Source organism: Aythya fuligula, chromosome 2 (genome assembly GCF_009819795.1).
Source record: "Aythya fuligula isolate bAytFul2 chromosome 2, bAytFul2.pri, whole genome shotgun sequence".
NCBI lineage: Eukaryota > Metazoa > Chordata > Aves > Anseriformes > Anatidae > Aythya > Aythya fuligula.
Window position 1 is genome coordinate 37,393,195 of NC_045560.1, and position 22,181 is coordinate 37,415,375.

The window sequence follows — 22,181 nt, forward strand, 5'->3', positions numbered from 1 at the left end:
ATAGGTGCGTTGGCATTGTTAGCCAGCACTCTTCATGCCTTTGAGGAGCGTTTATCGGCAAGAAATTAGTATCTGCTCTTCTTACGCTTTTCAGTTACAGGATGATGAAAATCCTGCATGAAAATCAGGAAGGGCTTTAGTTCTGCCCTATAATTGGCTCCCTGAGGCAAACGCACCGAGTCACAGAAACTACAGTGAAAAAGCAGGGCATCCAAACGCTCACCTCAGAAACTGAGGGTGATCTAGGAGGCAAATTAAGAAAAAAATAAAACCAACAATGTACATTGTGTATTGTTTTCTGCTTCATTTCTAGCATTTTCCATGCGTATGTGAATGCAACTGTGCGCTATTATTTCAATGAAATTGTTTGCACGTACACAGACCAATTGAAGCAATTACACAAGATGAAGCGCCAGATACAACTTCTGTGCATTTGGCCTCTCTTAAACTTCACCTAAAACTATTTTGACACCTGAACATTTTGGACTTCCAGCCCACCTTCAACCCCGCTCTCCTGACCCCCTGGTGCTGGTTTCAATATCCAACTGTATCAATTTCAATATCTGTGATTTCAAAATCAAGGGATAGTTTCAGCAATCCCTTTTCCATCCGTCGTTGAATTTAGCCAGTCCCCTGGTCCATCTTCATTCAGCCTTTACATTTCCTTAGTTGTCTGTTCCCTTTGAACTCACCCTCTCTGCCACTTGTCTCGCACCACCAGCCCGCACAGCTCCTCCTGCCAGCGTAACCCTCCTTCGAGAGGCAGCTCCTGCGACTGCTCCGCACCTGTGGGTTCTGTGGGCTCAAGGAAGTGTTAAAACCCGTGTTAAAACACCAGAGGGCCACCTGCCTGTGCTGCAGCGCCTCACGGGCACTCACCAGCCCACACAGCTGGGTGCTTGGAGGAGCTGGGGCTTTGCTGGGAGAGGTCGGTACAAGTCCTGCCCCTTCCCTGCAAGCTTGAGATCGAGGTGGTGGCTCCACAGCCAAATTTCCCTGTCAGCCTCTCCCACGCCCAGCCCCTCCACCGCTGGCCAGGTTTGCAGGTAGAGGAGTTAAGCTCTGGCCTGGCCATTCCCCTTCTCCGTTCAGGCCTTAAATAAGGTGCCGACTGCTTGCTTTCATTTCCTTGGCCCCTGTGGTGGTCTTGCTTCTTCAAGACTGAAGTGGCAAAGAAGGCCGACGGGTTAACAGATCACTGCTCTACCCCCAGGCCGCCTCTGCAGCCCTCCTCACGTTGGTGTCGTGGCCGCACGGAGAGCCAAGCTCCCACGTCTACTCAAGACAGGGGCACACACACAGCTCCAGACGGCCAAACTACCTCAGACTCCTTCAGAGTGACAAGTTTTTTAACTGAAAACCAGCAATTTTCTTGTCAAACCTGCCCAACCCTAACCCACTACGTCAGGTACAGGAACAGGGTTTGGTGTCAGCCAAGGAAACCTCCCCACAGCGCCTACGTGCCCTGTCAGGCTGGAGGCAGACAACCAAGAAAGCAAGAAGTCGTAGCACTGGGTGACTACAGCTAACCCAGAAGTTAGGAACTTCACCACCACGCCGAGACCCCGAGTTCCTCCTTCTGGGGACAAACAACTGGCAGTTGAGCAATTACCACAAATAGAAAACCTCCTCATGAACTTTATTTCTCTTTAGTTTTGTAAGCAGTTGGGATCCAAAAAGGCTCGAATTGCAATCCAATAAATGCTTTCGCTATTCAGAAGTATTTGCAAAGTTCATTCTGTAGCAACGCTTTTTACGAGTAAAATATTCATTAAATACAGGATTTTTTTAAACAAGGTTAATAATAATAAAGCTAATCCTTAAAACAGAAACCATCAGGAGAAGTATCCTATGATAGTAAAATTTGCAGACAGCTACTTTAAACTGTCCAGAGCAGAGACCTTGGCTTTAATGGGAACAACTGAAATAACAAAGTTTTGACGTTACTGGAACTTCAGCCTAATATCAAGAAACGGAATGAAATAATTGAAAAATACCGCCAGAAACTGAATTTACTTACAGTCCTGTGGTTCAGCCACAGAAATCAAAATAAATACTCTTCAGTCAATCGATGAAAAAAAAATATTACAGTACTTTGTAGGTATGAAATGGAATGGCTTCAACTTGAGTGCCAACCTTCCAAATTAAATGAATATTCAAATGGCATGATTTTTCCCTTCTCTGCAGTGTTCTGCCAACTGTGCTGTTTTAAGGCATGGAAGAGGCTTTTGAACCATGCTAGGTGTGCATCTGATGCAGAACACGGTTCTTCTGTTGTACAGCATTTTGGTTAGAAGAGTAAGGAAAATTATCAGGCAGAAAACAGTCAAGGGAAAAAGAAACAAATCACTTCCAAAGCTTTTACTTCAAAAAAAAAATATGAACAGGGAAATTCAGAATATATTTCTCACCTTTTTTAGCAGATCGCATGACCACTTCTAAATAGGGATCAAGGTGGTAAAGAAGAGAGAAACAACTATTTTCTACATTTTTAAGAACGCTGAAGTGCTTGGAGAATATTGGTACAGAAATTATGTTACACATGTACATTCACTTGTAAATATTTTAACATAGCTCCAAACATAAAAATGTTGGTAATGTTCCAGAATTCTGTTAGGTCCCAAAATTTGGTTACTTGTATTAAAACAAAACAAAACAAAGCTCTATTAAGGTTTTTGTATTCTGTAAGGTCATTTAGTGGCACGTGTAGGCCACTGACCCCTCCTATTTGTATATCATTTTGGTTCTTTCCCACAACATATTTCATAGCAATGAGGAAGTTGGGGAAAATCACATGGAAGGGGCAGATGGTGACATCTAATTCCTATTTTAGCGGAGAGCCACTGCAAGTGCTCTTAACCAGCTTTGCCATTTCATCTGCTTTTCTGTCTTCCAAAACCCCCACAACTATTGCTGAACTTGATTGGCAAAGAGAACATAAGCAACAGGAATGCGAAATGTCATTTTATACTGGAGTCATCTGCCTCACACAAGTGTATCGTGAGGCTTGTTTACCCAGTGTGCCTAAAATAGGTATATGATTTGCTTATTGCTTGAAGATCTGCAAGAGTTAATAAAATTCAGAAGAGAGTATCATCGTAAATATGCTGTTTGAGATAAATACAGATATGGCCTTCGTATCTAAGCCTTCCGATTTCAGCCTGTTTAAGCCCAAATTCCGTTTTCATGACACTACAAGCTTAATGACAAAATAACATATGGCACAGTAACTTCTCCAGCAAAGATACGTGGACAAGAAAATATTACAGAGTAAAATCTGAGCAAGTGGGACGTTCGCCTTGAACTAGATACAAACCTATTTTGCTACGGTCAGTCACAGAAAAACCCGAGTATGTTTCTGTCCCTACTTTTCAATTTCAAGTGTACCTTCAGAAGATGGAGTAGGGCCTTTCCCACTCCGTAATGTGGATGGAATTTTGGCATTCATTTCTGTGGGTTAAAAAGCCTCCTGGAGTTAAAACATTAAGATAGCAGTGTGCTAAGGAGCAAAATAAGTACAATGCCAAAGAAATGCTGAATTGAGCAATGGAGTTAGTGATGGCGAATAGCGAAATCTGTTCTTTTGCCTTGGCAAAGTATCAGCAACTCACAGGATTCCTGAAAAGTCGGTCTTTTACTCACAGCAACAGTCCGCATCCAGTCCTGCCCCCTCGCTCCCGGGAGCGCAGTCCTGCCCCAACACTCCCTGCCCCTCGCAGACCCCGGCGCTGTCTTCATGGGTGTCGCAGCCGGCGGGACACGTTTCCTCCGACGATGCCCCATCGTGATGGGTACCTCTGTCGTTGCTGCCACCTACCTCATCCCCCAAGTCTATCACATCACACGGCTGCTGCTCTGGCTCAGGCCTTGCTGCTGCTGAGATTTGTGCTTCCAAGTTTCTTGTGTTCTCCGTGACTTCAAATTCCTGCTTCTCCGACGTCTGCTTCTCCCCGCTGCTCAGCTTGGCCTTCACGGATTTCTTCGTTTGTTTGTTGTGCATGTCCTCTTTGGAGAACCTCCAGTGAAACTACAAGTAAGAGGTGCAAATGTTAAGGGCCACTTGAAACAATCTCAAGCTGACATTTGCTTTCCTGAGTAGAAATGTTTTTGTTATTTAGTTTACTCAAAGTTACTCTGCCTAAGAAGACCTAAGATGAAAAAATTGTGTGACTAAATCAGACGGCCTTAAGATCCTTTGTGCCTACATGTATGCACCTATTGCACAGAGAAGAGACTGTTCCGCGTTCTGCTTCTGCTGTTTTACATACCCAGTAGGTTCCTTTCTAAAAGATATTCCATCACTGGGGCCCAGGGCATCCTGGTAGTGTGCACTGTGTGGAAAGCAGGACTGGAAAGCTGCACCAGTGCTGACAGAGGAAGCGATTGTGTGGTATTATTCCATCTTCTCCCACCAGGCTAACTGGGGAACTAGTACTGTACCCAAAACTATACCCAAACAGTAAAATACTCTGCTTTTTGAAGAGACAATACAATACTGGGTCTTGCAGCATTTGCCACAAGACTTGCCACAGCTGCCATTTCAGAACTGTTTTACCTACCGTTGAAAGCAAACAGAGCAGCAGTACCTTGAAAGCTTGAAATACTGACTCGACTGGTCTAACATACGCAGAGTCTGACAAATATGTCATTAATATATATGCTTCATTCATCAAAAAATAAAAAAGACTTCTCAAGGAAAGGCAGACCAGGTTCCAAGCCACAGCTGAGCCATCCTACAGCACGCCAAGCCCATGTGAGCACACACTGCCATTTCACCAGGGGTGTCCATGCTGAGACAGATTCAGGGATGGGTTAGGAGCTCAGTACTTTCCACACATCACAAATAAAAAAGCCATTTTTCCCCTGCGACCGTTGCTGTGTCAAAGTTGGTCAAGAGAACAATTTACATTCATAAATGTTTGATTCAGATATTTATTCCTTAAGCACAAAGCAATTCAAAGCCCATTAAGTTTATTAGATTGCAAAGATGGAGCAGCGCTCCTTCCTGCTGCTTGTCAGAAGGTAGTATTAAATAAAATAAGAAGAAAAGGAAAGAAACTGGCTTGCACAAGATTCTTGGTTTAACTTAGAGGAAGCTTTCTTTCCTTTTTCTATAAATTGTAATGGTATTTAAGTGAAAGATAACTTCTCAGTTCTGGAGCTCAATTGTTTAAAATTCACAGACACCTGAGTGTTTTCCTCTTTGATTTGCAGAAGTGCTGGACACCCACAGCTCCTTTGTAACTCAAAGCTCTCTCTGACAGAAGACAAGATCAGAGCCCTGAACACGATAAAGATCAAACTGTAGGAGATTCTGCATATGTATGTGTAGTTATTCAGGTATATACACTGTATTTCACCCAAAAAAAAAAAAGTATACAGCTTGTTTCTGCTGAAATGAGTACCACTTTTTAATTAAGTAAATGAACATGATTACCTCATCATCGGTTGAATATTGCACTAGGAAGAGTACTTGTGTCTTACCAGAGAGAAAAAGAAGTTCTACCAATCCTTGCATGTTTTCTTTTCTGTTCACGTGGCTAAACTGAATGGCAGCGGGTTGGTAAGCACAGATAGGATGGATCCGTTTCCAACACTGCAACATCCTTTTAATCTTATCAGTGCATTTCCCTCCACGAAGTGGTTATCTACAGACATTTCAGACATGCCCTACCTAAGCTGAAAAAAAACCCTGAGAGCTTGTGATGTTACATGTGCAGAATATTCAGCAACTTAATCAAATGCTAAGCTTGGTGTCTTTGAAGTGACTCATAACAGCCATTTACAGACGTTGGCCAAGTCTCAGAAATATCTATGTAATTATAACCAACGTGCCCTATTTTCCTTGACCTTTAGGCTGAAAACGCATGCTAGCAATTTTTGCCCTCAAGTATGTCTGTATATTTAATACTGCCAACAAGCGAATCCTTTGTTTTGTCAACCAAACATTGTTCAATAAGTTTTCACATCCCCGAATGAAAAAATGTAAGCAAATTATTGAGTCATCTGGATGGTATGCATTTGTTAGTACAATACAAGAAAGTCGTATCATACTGTTTTCTCTGTTTGAAGGCTTACAATTGATTACAGCTTCCCGCCCCTTCAATTCAAACCACACAGAGTGGTAATAAAAGAATGACCGAGTATGGGCACCCCAACCCTTGTCCCAACATCCCTTTAATCACTTGAAAATGAAGAGAAGAAACAAGAAAGATGGGCTTCGTAGCAAGTTCTCAGTGTTATTTGGCTCCAGCTTCACTACCAAGAGAGGGTAAATCCTAAATCACAGCCATACTCCCAGCAGTTCCCTCCTACTTTGGTCAGTTCAAATAGTTTCCTATTCTCCACTGTATCTAAAAGGTGACTTTCACAGAACCAGGCTCCCATTCATGGCTTTATAGATGAAAACTATCTGGAGTTACCTAAACCATTGGGTAAAATGCTCTCAGTGCTCAGCTCTGCTTAGCTTCCAAAAAGGGAAACGTGAATACGTATGTGTATCCACATATGTGCATTGTTAGCTGTCAGCTGCCTTCTCTGATCATCTAGGTGGATTCGGGGGACTTTTTTTTGCTTACATTCTAGCAGAATTTGTTAACCTTCTAGTTTTTTAACCTTTTATCACGAGGTAGAAACATGAGCCACGATCAGGCCTGCACTGTGCTAGGCTCTATCAAAAGGTGTAGCAAGAAAGAGAACAATTTAAATAGAAAAGCCAGGCAACGGGTGAGAGACAGTTGTACCAGTTCCACCTTGCAAGACAGTGAATATGGGCAGAGAATTGTTAAGTCACATATGCAGGTTTATGACAGAGCTGTAAAGAGAAATCTACGTCTCTTCTGCTGCTGTTGAGTTCAACAGAGAATGAAATACAAGAGCTTTCACATCATCTGAGCATCTTCTTTCATTTGAACAGTTCAAATCCTAGTGTCTTGCTACTGTTTACCAGGCCTCTTTATCACAGAAATGTTGAACAGGCCATTTTTACTTCTATGGGAAATCAATTACAATATTAAAATGCTGCCAACAAAACACAAAGAAACCAGGAACATAAGGTTATTTACCTTAGATTCTTTCTTCTTTGCTTTCTGGGGCAAAGAAGGTCTCTGAAGAAATACAATTTGCTTTGTAGATAAATTCCCTTCCCTGAAAAGAAACAAATGCACACTCCTGAGAATGAATTAAATCCACATGCAGCACCGTTCAAAGTGAAAATCCATCTCAGTCATTTATTTCTGCAGGTCAAAGAAGAACAAAATGAAGGATGACCTAAACATCGCCTGTCCCCAGTGTCTTTGAGCAGCCTGGTATTTTGGGGGAAAAAAGATTGACTGGTTAGCCTGATAGTCTGTGACATAACTTTGCTGAATGTTTTAGCATTAGAGTGTAACCAGAATAAATTGTCGTGAAGAAAAAGCAAGAAACCTGAGTGCCAGGGTGCATGTGCTTAGCAGAGTCTCAGTGACACGGGAGGGCTCCCTCCCTCATGGGGCACACATCCTGGATGGGGCTTTCCACCCCATACAGGTGTACACCAAGGCAGGAGGCACAAGCAAATGCCACCTGCAGCTGGATTTGGGTGCCTCCTGCACTGTCAACCTGACCTGTGTCACTCAAGTTATAAATGGGACACAGAAAGCAAGAAGAAAAAAATACATATATTTTTATATACATATATATATACATGCCTTTAAGGGAGGCTTAAAAATCGTAATTATGATTTTTCATTCATTCCTATATTTAAACACACATGAAAGACTTAAATCCTATTTTTCCACCAGCACAGATGGCCTCTACTTTTTAGGCTTTTATGTGTTGAAGCAGTCTTCATCTATATCTCATAAAGAACAGGGCGTATTTTTAATTTTTTAAGATAAAAAATAATGAGCGATCGTATTGGTTTATATATAAATATATTCCTGAGTAGTTTAGATCCAGAATGTTTCATCTTTGTGATTAACAAGCAGGATGACTGTTTTCCACCACCATTATGAAGAGTATTCTTAAGTGACTTGCATTTACGTCTGAAAGCTCCAAATATTAGTAACAGCAAAGTAGACCCCCACAGTGATTATATATGCAAACAAAGCTCCTAGAGTAATGATGTACTCATCTCACATGGTTCTGCTCAGCTAGACTGTGTACACCAGCAGCATCAGACAGATACTGGTTAAGAATAAAATAAATTTCCTTCAAATTGGCAACATCTCACTACAAACCGAACCCCAGGTTTTGGTTCTGCTCTAAGTGGGGCTTTTAGGAGATCCAGTGCAGGGGTATTTTTTCTTTTTATACAGAAGCAAAGCCAATAAACAGAAAATAAATGCAGAAACCACAGGGCCATGCTGCATTATTTTGCCCACCAGACATGTACTTCCTGCCCTCTGTGGCTTGTGATGCTCAGGAAACCCAGCCAGCAGCTGCAGGAGGGTTTGCGAGGGTAGCTATTGTGTGCAGGCAAGGAAATCTCTGCAGAGAGAACTGCTTGTGGTGCACAGACAGTGCCTTCACGGCCAGAAAGCAGCGCTCGCCCCCTCCCTACCTGTTTGTCTTCACAATTGGGGTAGGAAGCACACATGTCAGCTGCCAGCCGTACATGGCAAGGGAATTCAGCAGCGGAACGTAGTCTGTCTGCACCTCGGCTCCCTAGGAGAGAAAAATCAAAACAGTTAACATCATGGCTAGGAGTGTGACAGTCACTGTGGCAAAAATAATAATAATAATAATAATAATAAAAATGCACATAGGTTTTCTGGGAGGGGCAGAGGGTTTTTGTGTTGAAGTGAATCATTCTGTGTGTTCAGCTATGCAGGAAGGAAAACGTGAGACACGGGACCAAGCACCAGGTCATCCTAAGTGTTAAATGGATTTCCTTAAAATGGTAAACAACTGTGAATTTATTTATTTTTTAATAGCGCCTAAATCATCCATAAAGCTTTCTGTGTTTCCGGATCTGAACAAGACAACCTCGTTGTATTTTATCAATTATCTCCTCCCAGGCAAAAAGATATTCAAGAAGATAAAGACAGTACCGCTTTGCCCAGATTCTGCGCTTGTCTAGGCTAAAGAAAATCCTGCAGATCTGTCCTGGATCTGTTAGATGACGCCGTAATGGTGCACCAAGAGCACGGCCAGAATGGCCAACAGCAACAACAGAAACAAAACCTAAGTGCAGGTCTATTCCTTTTATCACCCAGGAGCACGCATTGCCTCCTTGTTATTTCCAATCAGGAAATCCGTGGGCGAGACCCAAAACATTGCCTTTCTGTGTGGAAGTCTGGCTTTAGTCACAGAGCCCCACAACAGAGCCTTGCCAGTGCTCCTCCTAACAAATGGCAAAGCCTGCAATTCACACATGGAGAACCACTGGTGATTTCAACAAAGATTGCTCCAGCGAGGTGTCTAATTGCCATGACGTCCACTAATTCAGCGAATAGATGCTGCAGCACATTTACTAGGTTTTAATAAACGCAAAGCAGAGAAGTGGCTACCACTGGCCTTTGCAAATCCAGCTATATTCTGTCAGGATAACAATTGGATTTGCCAGAAAGCTCAAGCCCTTGCACTGGTTTCATGTGCACGCAAGGAGTTTTAATTGCCAATTCTCAACACTGGGTAAAGCACAAAACCGTCCTCAGTGTTAATCAGAGCTCTTCCAAAAAATCCATTTATTCTGCAGAAACAGTCATTTGATCAGAATTAATCCAAATCCTGCTGTGGGATTTCAAAGTATTCAGGTGATTTCCAACCTCAGCTATTCCTTTTTTCTAATGCATGCCCTACAGGTCACTTGATGTCTTCATAACTGAGGAACTGCCTGACTATGCCTATTCAAAACCCGATCTTGATTGCAAATAGCTGAAGAAGCTCTACCACTCCTGCTTAAAAAGGAGAGCGTGCTCAACTAACGTCACCTCTGATTTCTGCGCAGAGGCTTTCAGGGACTTTTACAGGTACTTTACCACATCAGCAGGTACAGACCAGCACTGCTAACTCCAGGTGAGGATAGAGATGTCCTGGGAAAGGGAGCAATACCACGTGGCCTCTGGCTCCTTTCCTCTGCAGTGATCAGGACGGATCACGCAGCTGTGATTGTGGTGGGTCCAGAGCCTGCCCAGACTCCCATTCTCCTCCTTGCCCTCCCTCTCTCCACAACTGGTTTTTAAAATAGAGATTTCAAGGGTAGTGCAAAAAATGATGACACATCTGGATGCCTTTAATTAGCTAACGCCTTGAAAACAGATTAATCACACTCTGAGATTTATCAGGTTGGTCAACAACGCCTTCCAGAAACGCAGATGAAAACGGGAGCATTAAGAACAAGGTCAGAGCACCCACCACCGCCAGCCCCCCACGAGGCACCTGGAAGGCCACGTAATAGGATCTGACCTAGTCCTGTCAAGCAGCGTTTGTAAATGAAAAACCAGCAGGAGCTCACTCATTTAGAGAGCGCAAGAACAGCAGGTCAGGAAAGACTGGCAGGGCAGACCTCGCTTGTGCCCCGAGCAAGTTCCTGTGTTGCAAAGAGGACTCGTATTTTGCATTCGTTGCCTCAGGTCGGTGCTTACCAAGGAGACCCTTCTCCTTCCATCAGGATGCCCAACAAACATGTCAAAAACCAGACAAGGATTACGGCAACGAGGGAGGACGCAGGCACCACGCAGAGCTGGTTGGGCTGCTGCAGAAGCCGGCTTGTCTCGGGGATGTGCTGCTGCTCCTGCCACAGCCCACGGCCCCTGTGGGCTCCGAGACAGGGACCTGTCTGCGCGGGGACCTGTCTGACCTGCCGGGATTAGGCACCAGCTGCAGCTGATGGGGTTGCACTGCACAGCCCCAGTGCTGCAGAAGGGAAAGGAGAAGGTAAATCACATCCAGAAGGGTGAAGTTAGTGGAAATTAAGTCGATTGAGCTAAAAGGAAATACAAAGAAAATACGGAAAAGGGAAAAAAAAAAAAAAATCTGTTGAAAGAGTGCCGTGCAACTGCCACAAGAAGGTGGTGTATGGCTTTGTGCACGGGCTGCTGGCTGACAGCACAATGTGCACATGGACTGTTGGGAGGAAGGACGTGTGTACATTATGCAGAGGCACACACCGCCTCCCAGCTCCACAGGCCCTTTACCAAGCCCTCACCCACTCTGCTTTGGAGGACTCCGGCCCTGCAGCTCTTCCCAGGTCCCTGGGGGAACAAACTCCTCCTAATAATCGCCTTCGTTTGAAGGTGACAGACAAGAGGAGGAGCCTCTCCTGAATAAACAGGTGTAATTCATGCGGGCTCCTAGCTCCTTCCTTGCCAATGCAGGTAATTGCAGCCTGAAAGCCGCAAGAAATGAATTCCCCATCCCTCCTGAATCAGCAGCCGTGACCCCATCCCACAGCCAGAATTCGCCTACCAGCAGGAGTCACGGTTACACACACCTCCGGACAGCTAGACAGAGTAACACAGTATTAAAATTGTTTTATCTACTATTACTTCAGGTGGAGGAAACTTGATTTCAAGCACCGGGTTTCATCAGAGGAAATTTCCGTGCTCTTTCTGCCTAACATATTCGGGTTAGAAAACCACCAGGAGCAGAAAGTAGGTGCCAGAGCTCTCCCTGCTGAAAAAGAAGTGTTCAAATAATGTGCCTCAAACCGGGAGACGTTTCATTCAGGGAGAGGGTGGAAAATTTTAATTAACTTGCTTCCCACTCTCCTGTAGATGATAAGTAATCTCTGATCACACCTTGAGTGTCAAGAAGCCAGAGCATATTGAGCTAGGCTTTTCCCTTGACTTCCATCACATGAAAAGAATTCATTTTATTTATAGTTGTATTGTTTGTTTGCAGGATTGGTTTTTTTTCCTTTCACAGAAGCTTTTGCTCATTAGAAAAGAATAAAAAATATGATTAAAAAATGATAAAGATAATATCTAGGGCAAGCCACACAAACAACGGCATTAACCATTTTTCTTTTCTTTTCTCCCCCCTACTGCGGCAATTTTAACCACAGCAAGATAATAAACACGACAACTACTAAGCTCTTCTGAGACTGAAAAAAGTTCATTAGAAACCATTCTTTTCTGGGCTAAGTGAATGTGATTTAGTTACCAGGCAGCTATGGATTGTCACTATTTAATATTTTTTTGCCAACGTGGATTAAAGAGTGGAAGATTGAAAATCCCATTAAGTAAATCCTAATAAAAACCTTTATGAGGAAATCCCGACAGACTGCACGCTAAGGTCTATGGACAGATGGCAAAGAGGATGGGAAGAGAGAAACGCGGCTGCTTTGCGAGCTCAGCCTACTCTTTGTGGGGGCAAACACAGTGCGTGGCATCCCAGCTCCTTACAAAACATGACAGAGAGCCCGCTGAGGGGGCAGCGGGCACTCCTGGCCGCTGGGCTGCAAGGCTCCAGAGCTGGGCCTTTTGCTATTTCACTGCAGGAAGGATGAAGAATTCGTGAAGGTAAGGAAGGAGACAAGGAGACCAAGTCCGAGCTCCAAATTGGCAAATGATTTCTCCATTCCTTTCTCAAACTTGTTCCATAAAAGAACTTCGCTTAATAATGTAGCACTATCGATCCATTAAAACCATTTATTGCAAACAAAAAAAAAAAAGTTTCACAAGTGTTTCAGCAATAAAAGTTGGACTACGCTCTTCTAATATCGTGCTCCTCCTAAATTTCAGCGTATAATGTATCACAGAACCTTGTTAGCAGACCTGCAGTGCTGTAGGAAAACAACGCCCCCACCCCAAGACCAAGCCAAAATAAATCAAAGACACAATGAAAAACCACAACAACAAACCAAACAAAACAAAACCCAGGAATAAATAAATCTACGGGCAGCCTTTTGCTCATTATCCTGGGTATATGTAGTTTAGGCTTCTTATTAATGATTACTTGTTATATGTGAATTCATGCACAGTGAATTATTTTTGAGAGTATGATGAGGCTTCAACACTACACTGGGCAGCATCCTGTTGAGACAGCTTTTCTGAGATTCAAACATGCCCAATCCCAATCTCGGCACACACACGCACTGCTGAGCAGCATTTACATCTGTCTCCATGTCTAGAGCAAAATAAGAATAAGAGAAATAAAACAAAAAACCTCCTGTGCCAGCAAAGTCCACGTCTCGCAGTGACTTCTCTGGAGGCACACCCTACTTTCTAGCACATGTATAAACCGGTAAAAATAAATGTTTGAGTACTCCTGGTATTGCCTGCACCCGTAACACAGAAGCACGTCTGTGTAGCAGCACTGCTTTGCATTTATCAAAGCAGAGGACAGGTAGCAAAAGCTCCTCGAGCTGAACACAGTGTGCTCTCCTCAAAGGCAGCGTGGAAACATCTTATGAAATGTGTTAAACTTAATATCGCACAGGAGCATCCACATGACAGGACAATTCCACATAATTGGCCACGGAGCACAAGAAATAAATATGACCTAGCAGTCCATTAATACGTTTTCTTAAATAGCTCTGGTATATCTAGTTTCCCAATTCCTGCAACATTTGTGTGCTATGTCTTTACATGAGTGCTAGGTTTTCCATTTATCCTTCAACTGGCTTTGGACTAAAAAACAAGCCAAAATATGAGAAAACAAACAAACAAACAAACAGAAAAACTATCTGAGAACCTGTGTAACCCAGCTTGCCTTACCACACAGAGCTTAATCTCCTCCAGACAGCTTCCCCGGTGTAATTTCCCTCGGTTATACCTTATTCTCAGACAGACTTTGGCTTCTGCAAAAAGGCCTCGTGCACCACTTCACCCTTATGAAACTAATAATCTGTTTCCAAGCAAGAAATGCAGCCAAAGAACAAACTCTCCACAGCCCCAGGTCCAGTCAACGGGGGAGGAGACCTTGAAAAATGCCCTCTTCTAACTTGCAGGGTTGCGTGTGTCCCAGCGGCTGCTTCCTGAGCTCCTCAAAATGCCGAGGCCCATCTTCTACCTGCCCAGCAGCAGCATGGGGTCAAGGAGGTGCATGAGCCAGTGCCCTACTGCCTGGGTGAAGATGACCTGCTGTGAAAAAGGAAAAGACTTGTGCCTTTTGTGAGACTTTGTGAAGAATAAAATTCGAGGTCTGAAATGCTTCTTCACAGCTCCTTTCTTAAGTTGAATGATCAGATCTGGTATGCTCACTTTTTCCTGAAAGATTTATGGCTCAGTGGAAACTAATTCTTCCCTATGATCAAGTCGCAAACCTAGGCAAAACGTTACAAATAGAAGTGATTTTTTATTCAGACTGTTTTAAATCCTGTGCTTTTCTGCCCTTTTATCTCACGTGCCTGTTACTCAGGTGGAAGAAGTGTTCACGTTGTCAGATTCCAGTACCTCGAGCACCACAAGGAAGTATTGGAAAGTTCCAAATTTATGTCGCTAAATTTATCCAAAAAAAAACCAACGAAAGATTCACCTGTGCATTTTAATCCTACATAGAGCATATGTTTACAGAGTTCAGTAGGCAAATATGTAGACATTTATGCTGCTTTTGGATCTCACCTAAAAGAAAGAAACCATTATAAAAAATTTCTTCTTTAATAAAAATTAAAGATAACCGGCTCCTGAAAGTTTTGTTCAGCTTTACTTAAACAACAGCAAGGGACAAAATACTGAAATACTATGCCCAGACAACACAGACGTCCTTTGGATGGCAAAAAGGGTCACTCACAGAACTGCATTTCATGCCCATCGCCATCAGCTCCTTTGCAGCCCTCGTCCATGGCTAAACCAGAACTGGCTTAATTGACGTATGACCTAAATCAAATCTGCAGTCAAATCAAATCTTCATTTCCAGAGAATTTTTCTAAAGGCTTACATTAAGGCAACTTGCAACCTAGGCTCAGCAGAGATCAGTCTTAAATCTTCTGATATGTCACACGGTAAAAGATTTACCATGTCTACAGAAGGCACTGACCCCAATCAGTTTTGAAAGGGAAGTGGCAACACCGTGATATATTTGAGACTGTATTCATGCTGGTGTACCAGAGATATGGTACAGCAGAAAATAAAAAAGTGATGAATCGCAAGCTGAAGATTTTCAGTGAGAAAATATCTGTAAATTAAGGAGAGTATTTTCAGAATGAACAGGCCTTCAGAAGAAGAACAGTGAAGAAATCAAAAATAAATATTATAGCACAACTTTAAAGACAGTACTAGCTATTTTGTCATGGCTAATGGGGGAGAGAAGGTGACAGATTAGAGTTGGGGAGAGGGAAATCATGCAGGCTTTGATTAATCAGAGCTGTCTCCACACATTTGCCCACACAAGCAGAATTAAAACCATCATGCAAGTTTTAGGGCTAGATCTCAGAGACTGCAGTGGAAATAACATGCCCTGACATTTCTACAGTTAAAATGACAGGGATGCGAGCAGCATTTTGTCATTAGAAGTCCTCTGGTCAGTCACAGAGGATGTCACAGCTCTACTTAGCTTGAGAAGAAAGAGTTAAATTACTCAGAGCTATTACATCCTGTCTGCTGCTTGGCGGGACCACATACTGTGACAGCTGCAAGCTTTACATCCTCTGCAAACTGACATTTTACACACAGACCCAGTGCATCACACTGTTCAGCTTGTTTTTTCTATTAGCCTTAGCAATTAAAAAAGCAGCACTTTCCCTGCTAAGAGGTGTGCCAGCCCCTCTCTTTTGCCTTTATGATTAAACAGCAAAACTTTACCTTTTCAGTGAGAAAGGTTCTCTCCAGATATATATATGTGTATTATTACTGAGGGCATCGTGCTTGCTGTATGTCTTCCTGTCTTAAACAGCTTTCTTTTGTTGTGGCTGGGTTTCTATTCATTTGTTTCTTCTTAATTGGGCTACAGCACAATGAATTCGCACAGTTCAGACCACATCTGAACAAGTTCACAGCTCATCCAGACAATCGTATCTGATGCAAATTTAAAACTAGGATCCATTACACACATTCATGTCATGCTGTCCATCACTGCCTCTACTGCTGCCTTGGTATATACAAAAATAACAAACGGAAAGGTTAATCTAAATCACGGCTAAACTTATATCAAAAAATAAGAAATTCCACAATAATGAGGCGTTCCACTGCTCCAATACTCTCTCTGATAATATTTTGAACCACCCATAATAGAAATAAAGCATTTACGGGCTACCAAACTCTGTCTCCTTCCTCCCATGTTACAGTCCCTCCCTCTGCCCCTTCATTATTCCATGCTTACAGCAAATAAGGGTGAATCCCAACAGGATTTAACAGAGGCAGCTGGGTCTTCTGGTCAGGACACTGGGCAAGTGCCTACAGATTCTTCTGGTGTCCAGTATTTCTTCACTCATTTGATAACTTTACTTATCTGTGCCTGCTATCTCAGAAAGCACAAAGCATGAAATACCCAGGAAGTTACTTAAATCTCAGGGGAAGAAAACAGAGGTGGTCAGCTCTGCTCTGTCTCTGTCTGGGGGCAACCTTTCCAAGAGTTCCTCCACGCCTCAGCCTCCTTCAGCAGGCTTTTTCCCCTCCACTTTCAGATCGGCGTGTAATACACTCGTGATGTCCCCAAAAGAGGGGCACCGTATCTCAGAAGAGCAGAATTGCCAGGAAACTGCCAGCATCCAGATTTCAACTTACAGCAGAGAACGATCTGATCACACCAGCAAGTTGTGCACATGCTGCCAGCCAGCTTCTGAAACTGCACACAGACCTCCCAAATCTTGCGTCTGGAACACGAGATCCTCCACATCAGCCCTCACACAGACACGGTACGCAGCACTACAGCATCTCTGGACACACCAGATGGGTTTCGTTGGCTGGTTCCTTAATCTGTTGACCAGCTGTGCCTCCAGCCCGGGACAGCTAACCAGGAGAAAGGCACTGCTGCTACAATTACAGCAAATGATGCTCTGCCTTCCAGGGCTGTAACACTTCAAGTGGCCCTGCCAGAAGATGCTCCTCAACCGTACCCTAGTTTCAGTCCCTGCCATCACAAGGTTCCCTTTATCAGATGCTGTCCTTGTCACGTAGCATGAGGTAAATTTTTTTATGTCTACCAAGAGCAAACTACGAGGTGTGTAGGGAGCATCGTGTGTAACTCCCTTGCAATATCCTTCTGAGTCTCACAGAGCCTCTTGGTGGTTGTCTGAGAAAAGCCAAACTGATTCAGACCAAGAACCCATTTAACTCCGAAAGCTGCCTCCAATGTGGCTCTACAGGACACCTACGGGAGAGTAATACCAGGGCAAGCACGTAGCATACCTGCCCCAAGTATTTAACATATTCCCTCAGCACATCACATGGTTTAGTTTCTACTGAAACCAGCTGGTGAGGTGAGATGCAGTAAGCAGGGAGGACCAGGGGGGTTCCCTTCCAAAACGTACACCTAGTCTGAACTAAAATGCTTGTACATATGCAGAGATAGCGATAGAGAAGACAGAAACTGTGGAAGAGATGACTTTCTCTATCCAAACCCATCTAAATTTTTGAAGCCACAGCATTCTCCAGAAATGTGATCCACAGATCTACCTTCTGCTGCATGAAGAATGACCTAAATTAATTTCTTTTTGCTTGTTTTCACCTGGCCCTTCACTAGTGCCATATGAGGGCTCTCATTTTTTTAGATACACATTAGCACAAGAAAAGCTGCTGTTAACACGTTACACTGTTCTTCAAAAAGTTTCTAGCCATTATTATACAGCCATTCCTTGCTACACTACAAAGTCATCATCTAATAACAAAACTCTTAACCCTAGACTCTTGGAATTTCACACATTTCTTCTAGCATCTGTCCCAATTTTCGTTACTTTTAGTAATCCATACTTTTGGCATGTATTTGCCTTGCTTAAGTCTCTCTTAGGATTTCACACCATTTATGATATATTCTAAGCTGGAAGATCAAGCATCGCCTTTATAGATACCTAAAATATATTTCTGGCAGACCAGAGTAATTTAACAATAAATCCAAAAAAGAAATCTGAAAGCTAGCCAACAATTTCTTCTTTACCCCTGTGATCTTTTTGCTTCTTTTTGTGAAGTATTTTAAGCCCAGTTTTTTAAATACCTACCTGCGTACCAAACTTGCTGTGGAAGATCTGTATTGACTGATCTGAACGGTGGTTTTACTGATCTGAGCGTGCATTTAGATCAATAAAAAGTCAACCTATGATATGCACAGTTTGTTTTCAGGGATCTACCCAGAACATACATTTTTTTCAGCATATGAAGGAGGTCAGACAGAAGCAAATGTGATAATTTCTGCACTCCTACTCCATGTAAGTCTATGTAAAGGGACAGAGTCTTTTCAACTGTGATACTACACTGACCCGCATGGTCATATTGCCCTTGCAACCAATGGAGGTACTCTACAATTCATCTAACAAACACCTGTATTTTTGGGACAGACAGCCCTGAGTTTCATTGCTTGCCACCACCCGCGTTGCCCCCTCTTCCCACTCACCCAATAAAGTATGGAAAGGATCAAAATAGTATCAAATGTCAAAAAAAAAGAAAAAATAGGACAAGAGGGAATGGCCTCAAGTTGTGCCAGGGGAGGTTCAGGTTGGAAATGAGGAGACATTTCTGATCAGAAAGAGCAGTCAGGCACTGGGACAGGTTGCCCAGGGAGGTGATAGAGTCACCGTCCCCGGGGGTGTTTAGGGAAAGGTTGGACGTGGTGCTTGGGGACATGGGTTAGTGGGTGACAGTTGTGGTAGGGGGATGGTTGGACCAGATGATCTTGGAGGGCTTTTCCAACCTTAATGATTCTATGAAAATCAAAAGAGCACTGTTCAAAACCAGAGTGTGGTTAGCTGACATCACTAATGCTGATCCCTGTACCTCAGTCACCTGTATGCTACTGCTGAAGGACAGGTAAATATGTAAGTCCACCCCCATCCAGTGATTTGATTTACAAAACAAAAAAAATCAAAGAAAAACTGCACACGTACCTTCAGTACAGTCCACTGTTCTACAACAATAGCATCATAGCCCTGCATGGTTTTACCGTCTTCCACAGCAACATCTTCAAAGAGAAACACTCCATCCGTTGTTCCATGAAAGGAATCTGTGAAAACGCAGGGTTACGAGTAAGCTCTACAGAAGACAACCCACGTGTTACAAGGCATTTGAATTCATTAACAGCATGTTGCTCCAGGCATGTTAATAAGAGAAGTGCGTAGACCTTCATCTGAAAGCCCAGCTATATTAAATGAATGAAGCGGGTATCTCTAGCAGTTTTTAAGAGCAGCCATCACCGTCCACTCTGTTACTCCAGAGTTTGTCATCAGAAGACACAGCTCTTGCATTCTGAGCAGCCACAATGAGTTCAGCCCTCAGTTCTGCAGTACTGTTCACCTAAATGAAGTTATACAAACATCTGCAGGCTGAAGACCATGCATTATGTTGCATCAACTTCTCAAAGGCTTTTGTAGGTACTCTGATATTAACAACAGTATGCATGCAACCTCCCAAGTCCAAACCCTATCCATGGATCAGGCACCGCAGTTACCATGATCTACACGGACAAAGGATGATCTGGCATATCTGAATGCTGTGAAAGAAAAGATACATTCATAACTATTTCATCAATTTGTAAAGGCATTTGGACCATCTGGCTTAGTGGCTCTCTACTCTCATTTGTATTCCCAGCATGTTCAGCCCTTTTTCAGACTCCACATACTATCCAAGTTACTTCAGCACCGCTTTCTACTTGAACTTAGCTGTGTACTTGATTATCAGCAGCCATGCCCATAGGCAAGCCCTCATTTTTTATCAGCTTCATGACACAATAGACTCCAACTAATTGAAAAAACTGGCTTACCTTTCCTTGCTAAAGTAAGATAAATGATGAAATAATAGCCTTTTCTAACAAACAGTACATAAACAGTATTGTGCTCTTTATCAACAGAGAAAACTCCTGTCACATTGTCACAAGCATGTTCCTCAGCCTGCCTTCCTGGTTTAAATAACACATTTACCCTCTACAACTGATTATAAAGACCTTGCTCATCCCCGGCCTGAGTGTTGTATTTTACACAATAGTTTCTTTGCATTTTTAGGAAAACAGTGTTCCTTGCAGCACACATGCCAAACTGACAGACCCTCAAACTGACTTGTAGGTAAGACAACACGTATCAAACTCACCATCAGTTTTCACAGAGGAGTGAAGAGGATTAAAAGGCTTCTTACCCTTGTCAACACGACTCCTAGCCAACACTTCATATAACCTATACTCAGTTTATTATCCAGAAATGCAAAGCCCATAAAAAACTAGACTCCTGTGCTTGAAGGCTCCTATCTAGAAATATATGTGGCAAAGCTGTTGTTGCAGGTGTAAAGCATCTGCACGGCCCCTTGCTTCGACATGCATGGTCCACTGCTCTTTTTTTGCTGAAGTTTCAATCCAGTCATTCAGTTACAAATGAGCAGATGCAAATACTCACAGATAACACAAAACCAGATTAATTATTTATTTCTGTTGGGGAGGAGGAAAGTTGTAAACCATTTCATAATTCCCACTCTCTTTGGGATTATGTAGATTAGGTAGATTTCTCATCTCAGTGAGGTGAACATTCATTTTTGCTGTGAAACAACAGGTAAGGTCTCTAAAATAGCTGGGTTACAGGTTGGAAAACATGGGGAGAACAAGCTTGTCACATCCAAACAGGCACAAGCCTCGATTACCATATTTTATACAGAAATGGCATTTTGTTAGGTCCTACATTTCAAAGCGGGAACCAACCCAACTTCCGTGCCACACGTCACATTCCAACACCCCAGCCCACGCCCAGATCTATTTTAGGATGCACAGCATACAAATAACCCTTTGCTTTTCTAAAGCGAGGTTCGCAGGACAGCACCCAGGGCTGGAAGCAGAATCCCATACATCCACTACACACAGACATCGGAGTCTTGTAAGGGAAGCTTGGTACGCTAGCAGTGCTCTTGCCTCTCCACAGCGAGTGCTGTTCATGAAATTCAATGTCACACTGTTGGCACAACTGCAGCCTGAGCTCTGCCCACACATTTGCTTAGCCAATTAGTAAGCGATCACAACACAATCAGCATGTGTGTGTTTAGGCTCTCGTAAATCATCCGCCGTGCTCCGCTCCGCTGCGCGTCCCACTTGCACAGCTCGCAGCTCCCACACATGTGAGCATTACAGCACATAGGCAACACTTTAGAAACTCATAGCCGAGCTCGTGAGACCCTACAGGGAGCAGACAAAGTTGACTGCACTTCCTTGTTGGGTGTACAGGGATTACAGTCGCAGGCTACACCCCGTCAATCCTAAAATCCATTAATCTGCAAAGAGACAGGCACTGAGTCTCCCTGCAATACCTTTATCCCACAGATCCTACAAAGTCTGCAGCAACTTAGGTAGAAACTATGTTCTATAGGTGAGATTTGCATCACCCGACATTACATATTTATGGCATAGATGCCTACAGTTGAATTAGCCACCCAAGGCTCTCTTTTACAACTGATGCAGAGAAATAACCATTACTTCATTCAGCACCCAGCTTCATAGGTTCACAGAGTAACTGAGCTGGATGGGGACCTCAGGATGTCTCCAGTTCAATCTCCTGTTCAAAGCAGGAGCAAACCCCGTTGCTCAGGGCTTTACCCAGTTGTATCTTGACAATCTTCAAGGATGGAGACTGTATAACTTCCCAGGCAGCCTCTTCCAAAGTTTGACTGTTCTTACGATGAAAAAGTTTTTCCTTACATCCAGCTAGGACGTGGCTCGTTTCAATTTACACACATTCTTTCTCATCCTCCAACCATGCACCTCAGCCAAGGGTGCATTTACTTGGGTTATCTCTTTTCTCAATATTCTCCTCAGGCACTAGCAGGCACTGTTAGGACCCCCAAATTTGACCCTTTTCCAGAGTGAACAAAGCCATCCCCTTCAGCCTTCCCTTATAGGACACGTGCTCCAGCCACTCATGCTCAGCTTGCCACCTACTAACACCGCCCAGGGCCCTTTCACCAGAGCTGCTGCCTCGCCAGGCAGTCTCCAGCCTGCGTGTGTGCAAGGAGCTCTCCCTGCACAGAGGCAGGAGATTTGTCCTCATTGAATTTCCAGCAGCTCCTGCTGGGCTGTTCTTCCAGCCTGCCCAGGTCCCTCCGAAGAGCAGCCCAACCCTGACGCACATCAACCGCACCCTGAGCACAGGATCATCTGCAAACCTGGCAGAAGCACCCACCCTCGCCTCCTCTGCAGCT

At 43.5% G+C, this 22,181-nt stretch overlaps 1 protein-coding gene across 1 annotated transcript in view; it reads right to left on the reverse strand.

Moving 5' to 3' along the window:
* Nucleotides 1-1,618: 1,618 nt before the first annotated feature.
* Nucleotides 1,619-22,181, reverse strand: part of RFTN1 (raftlin, lipid raft linker 1) — a 92,554-nt gene continuing 71,991 nt past the window's right edge. Inside the window, exons 7-10 of the mRNA XM_032182957.1 lie at nucleotides 18,902-19,017; nucleotides 8,543-8,646; nucleotides 7,065-7,146; nucleotides 1,619-4,027 (exon numbers count right to left, since the gene is read on the reverse strand). Coding sequence (XP_032038848.1) covers nucleotides 3,635-4,027; nucleotides 7,065-7,146; nucleotides 8,543-8,646; nucleotides 18,902-19,017 — 695 coding nt within the window. The 3' untranslated portion in view covers nucleotides 1,619-3,634. The remainder of the gene's footprint in view (nucleotides 4,028-7,064; nucleotides 7,147-8,542; nucleotides 8,647-18,901; nucleotides 19,018-22,181) is intronic.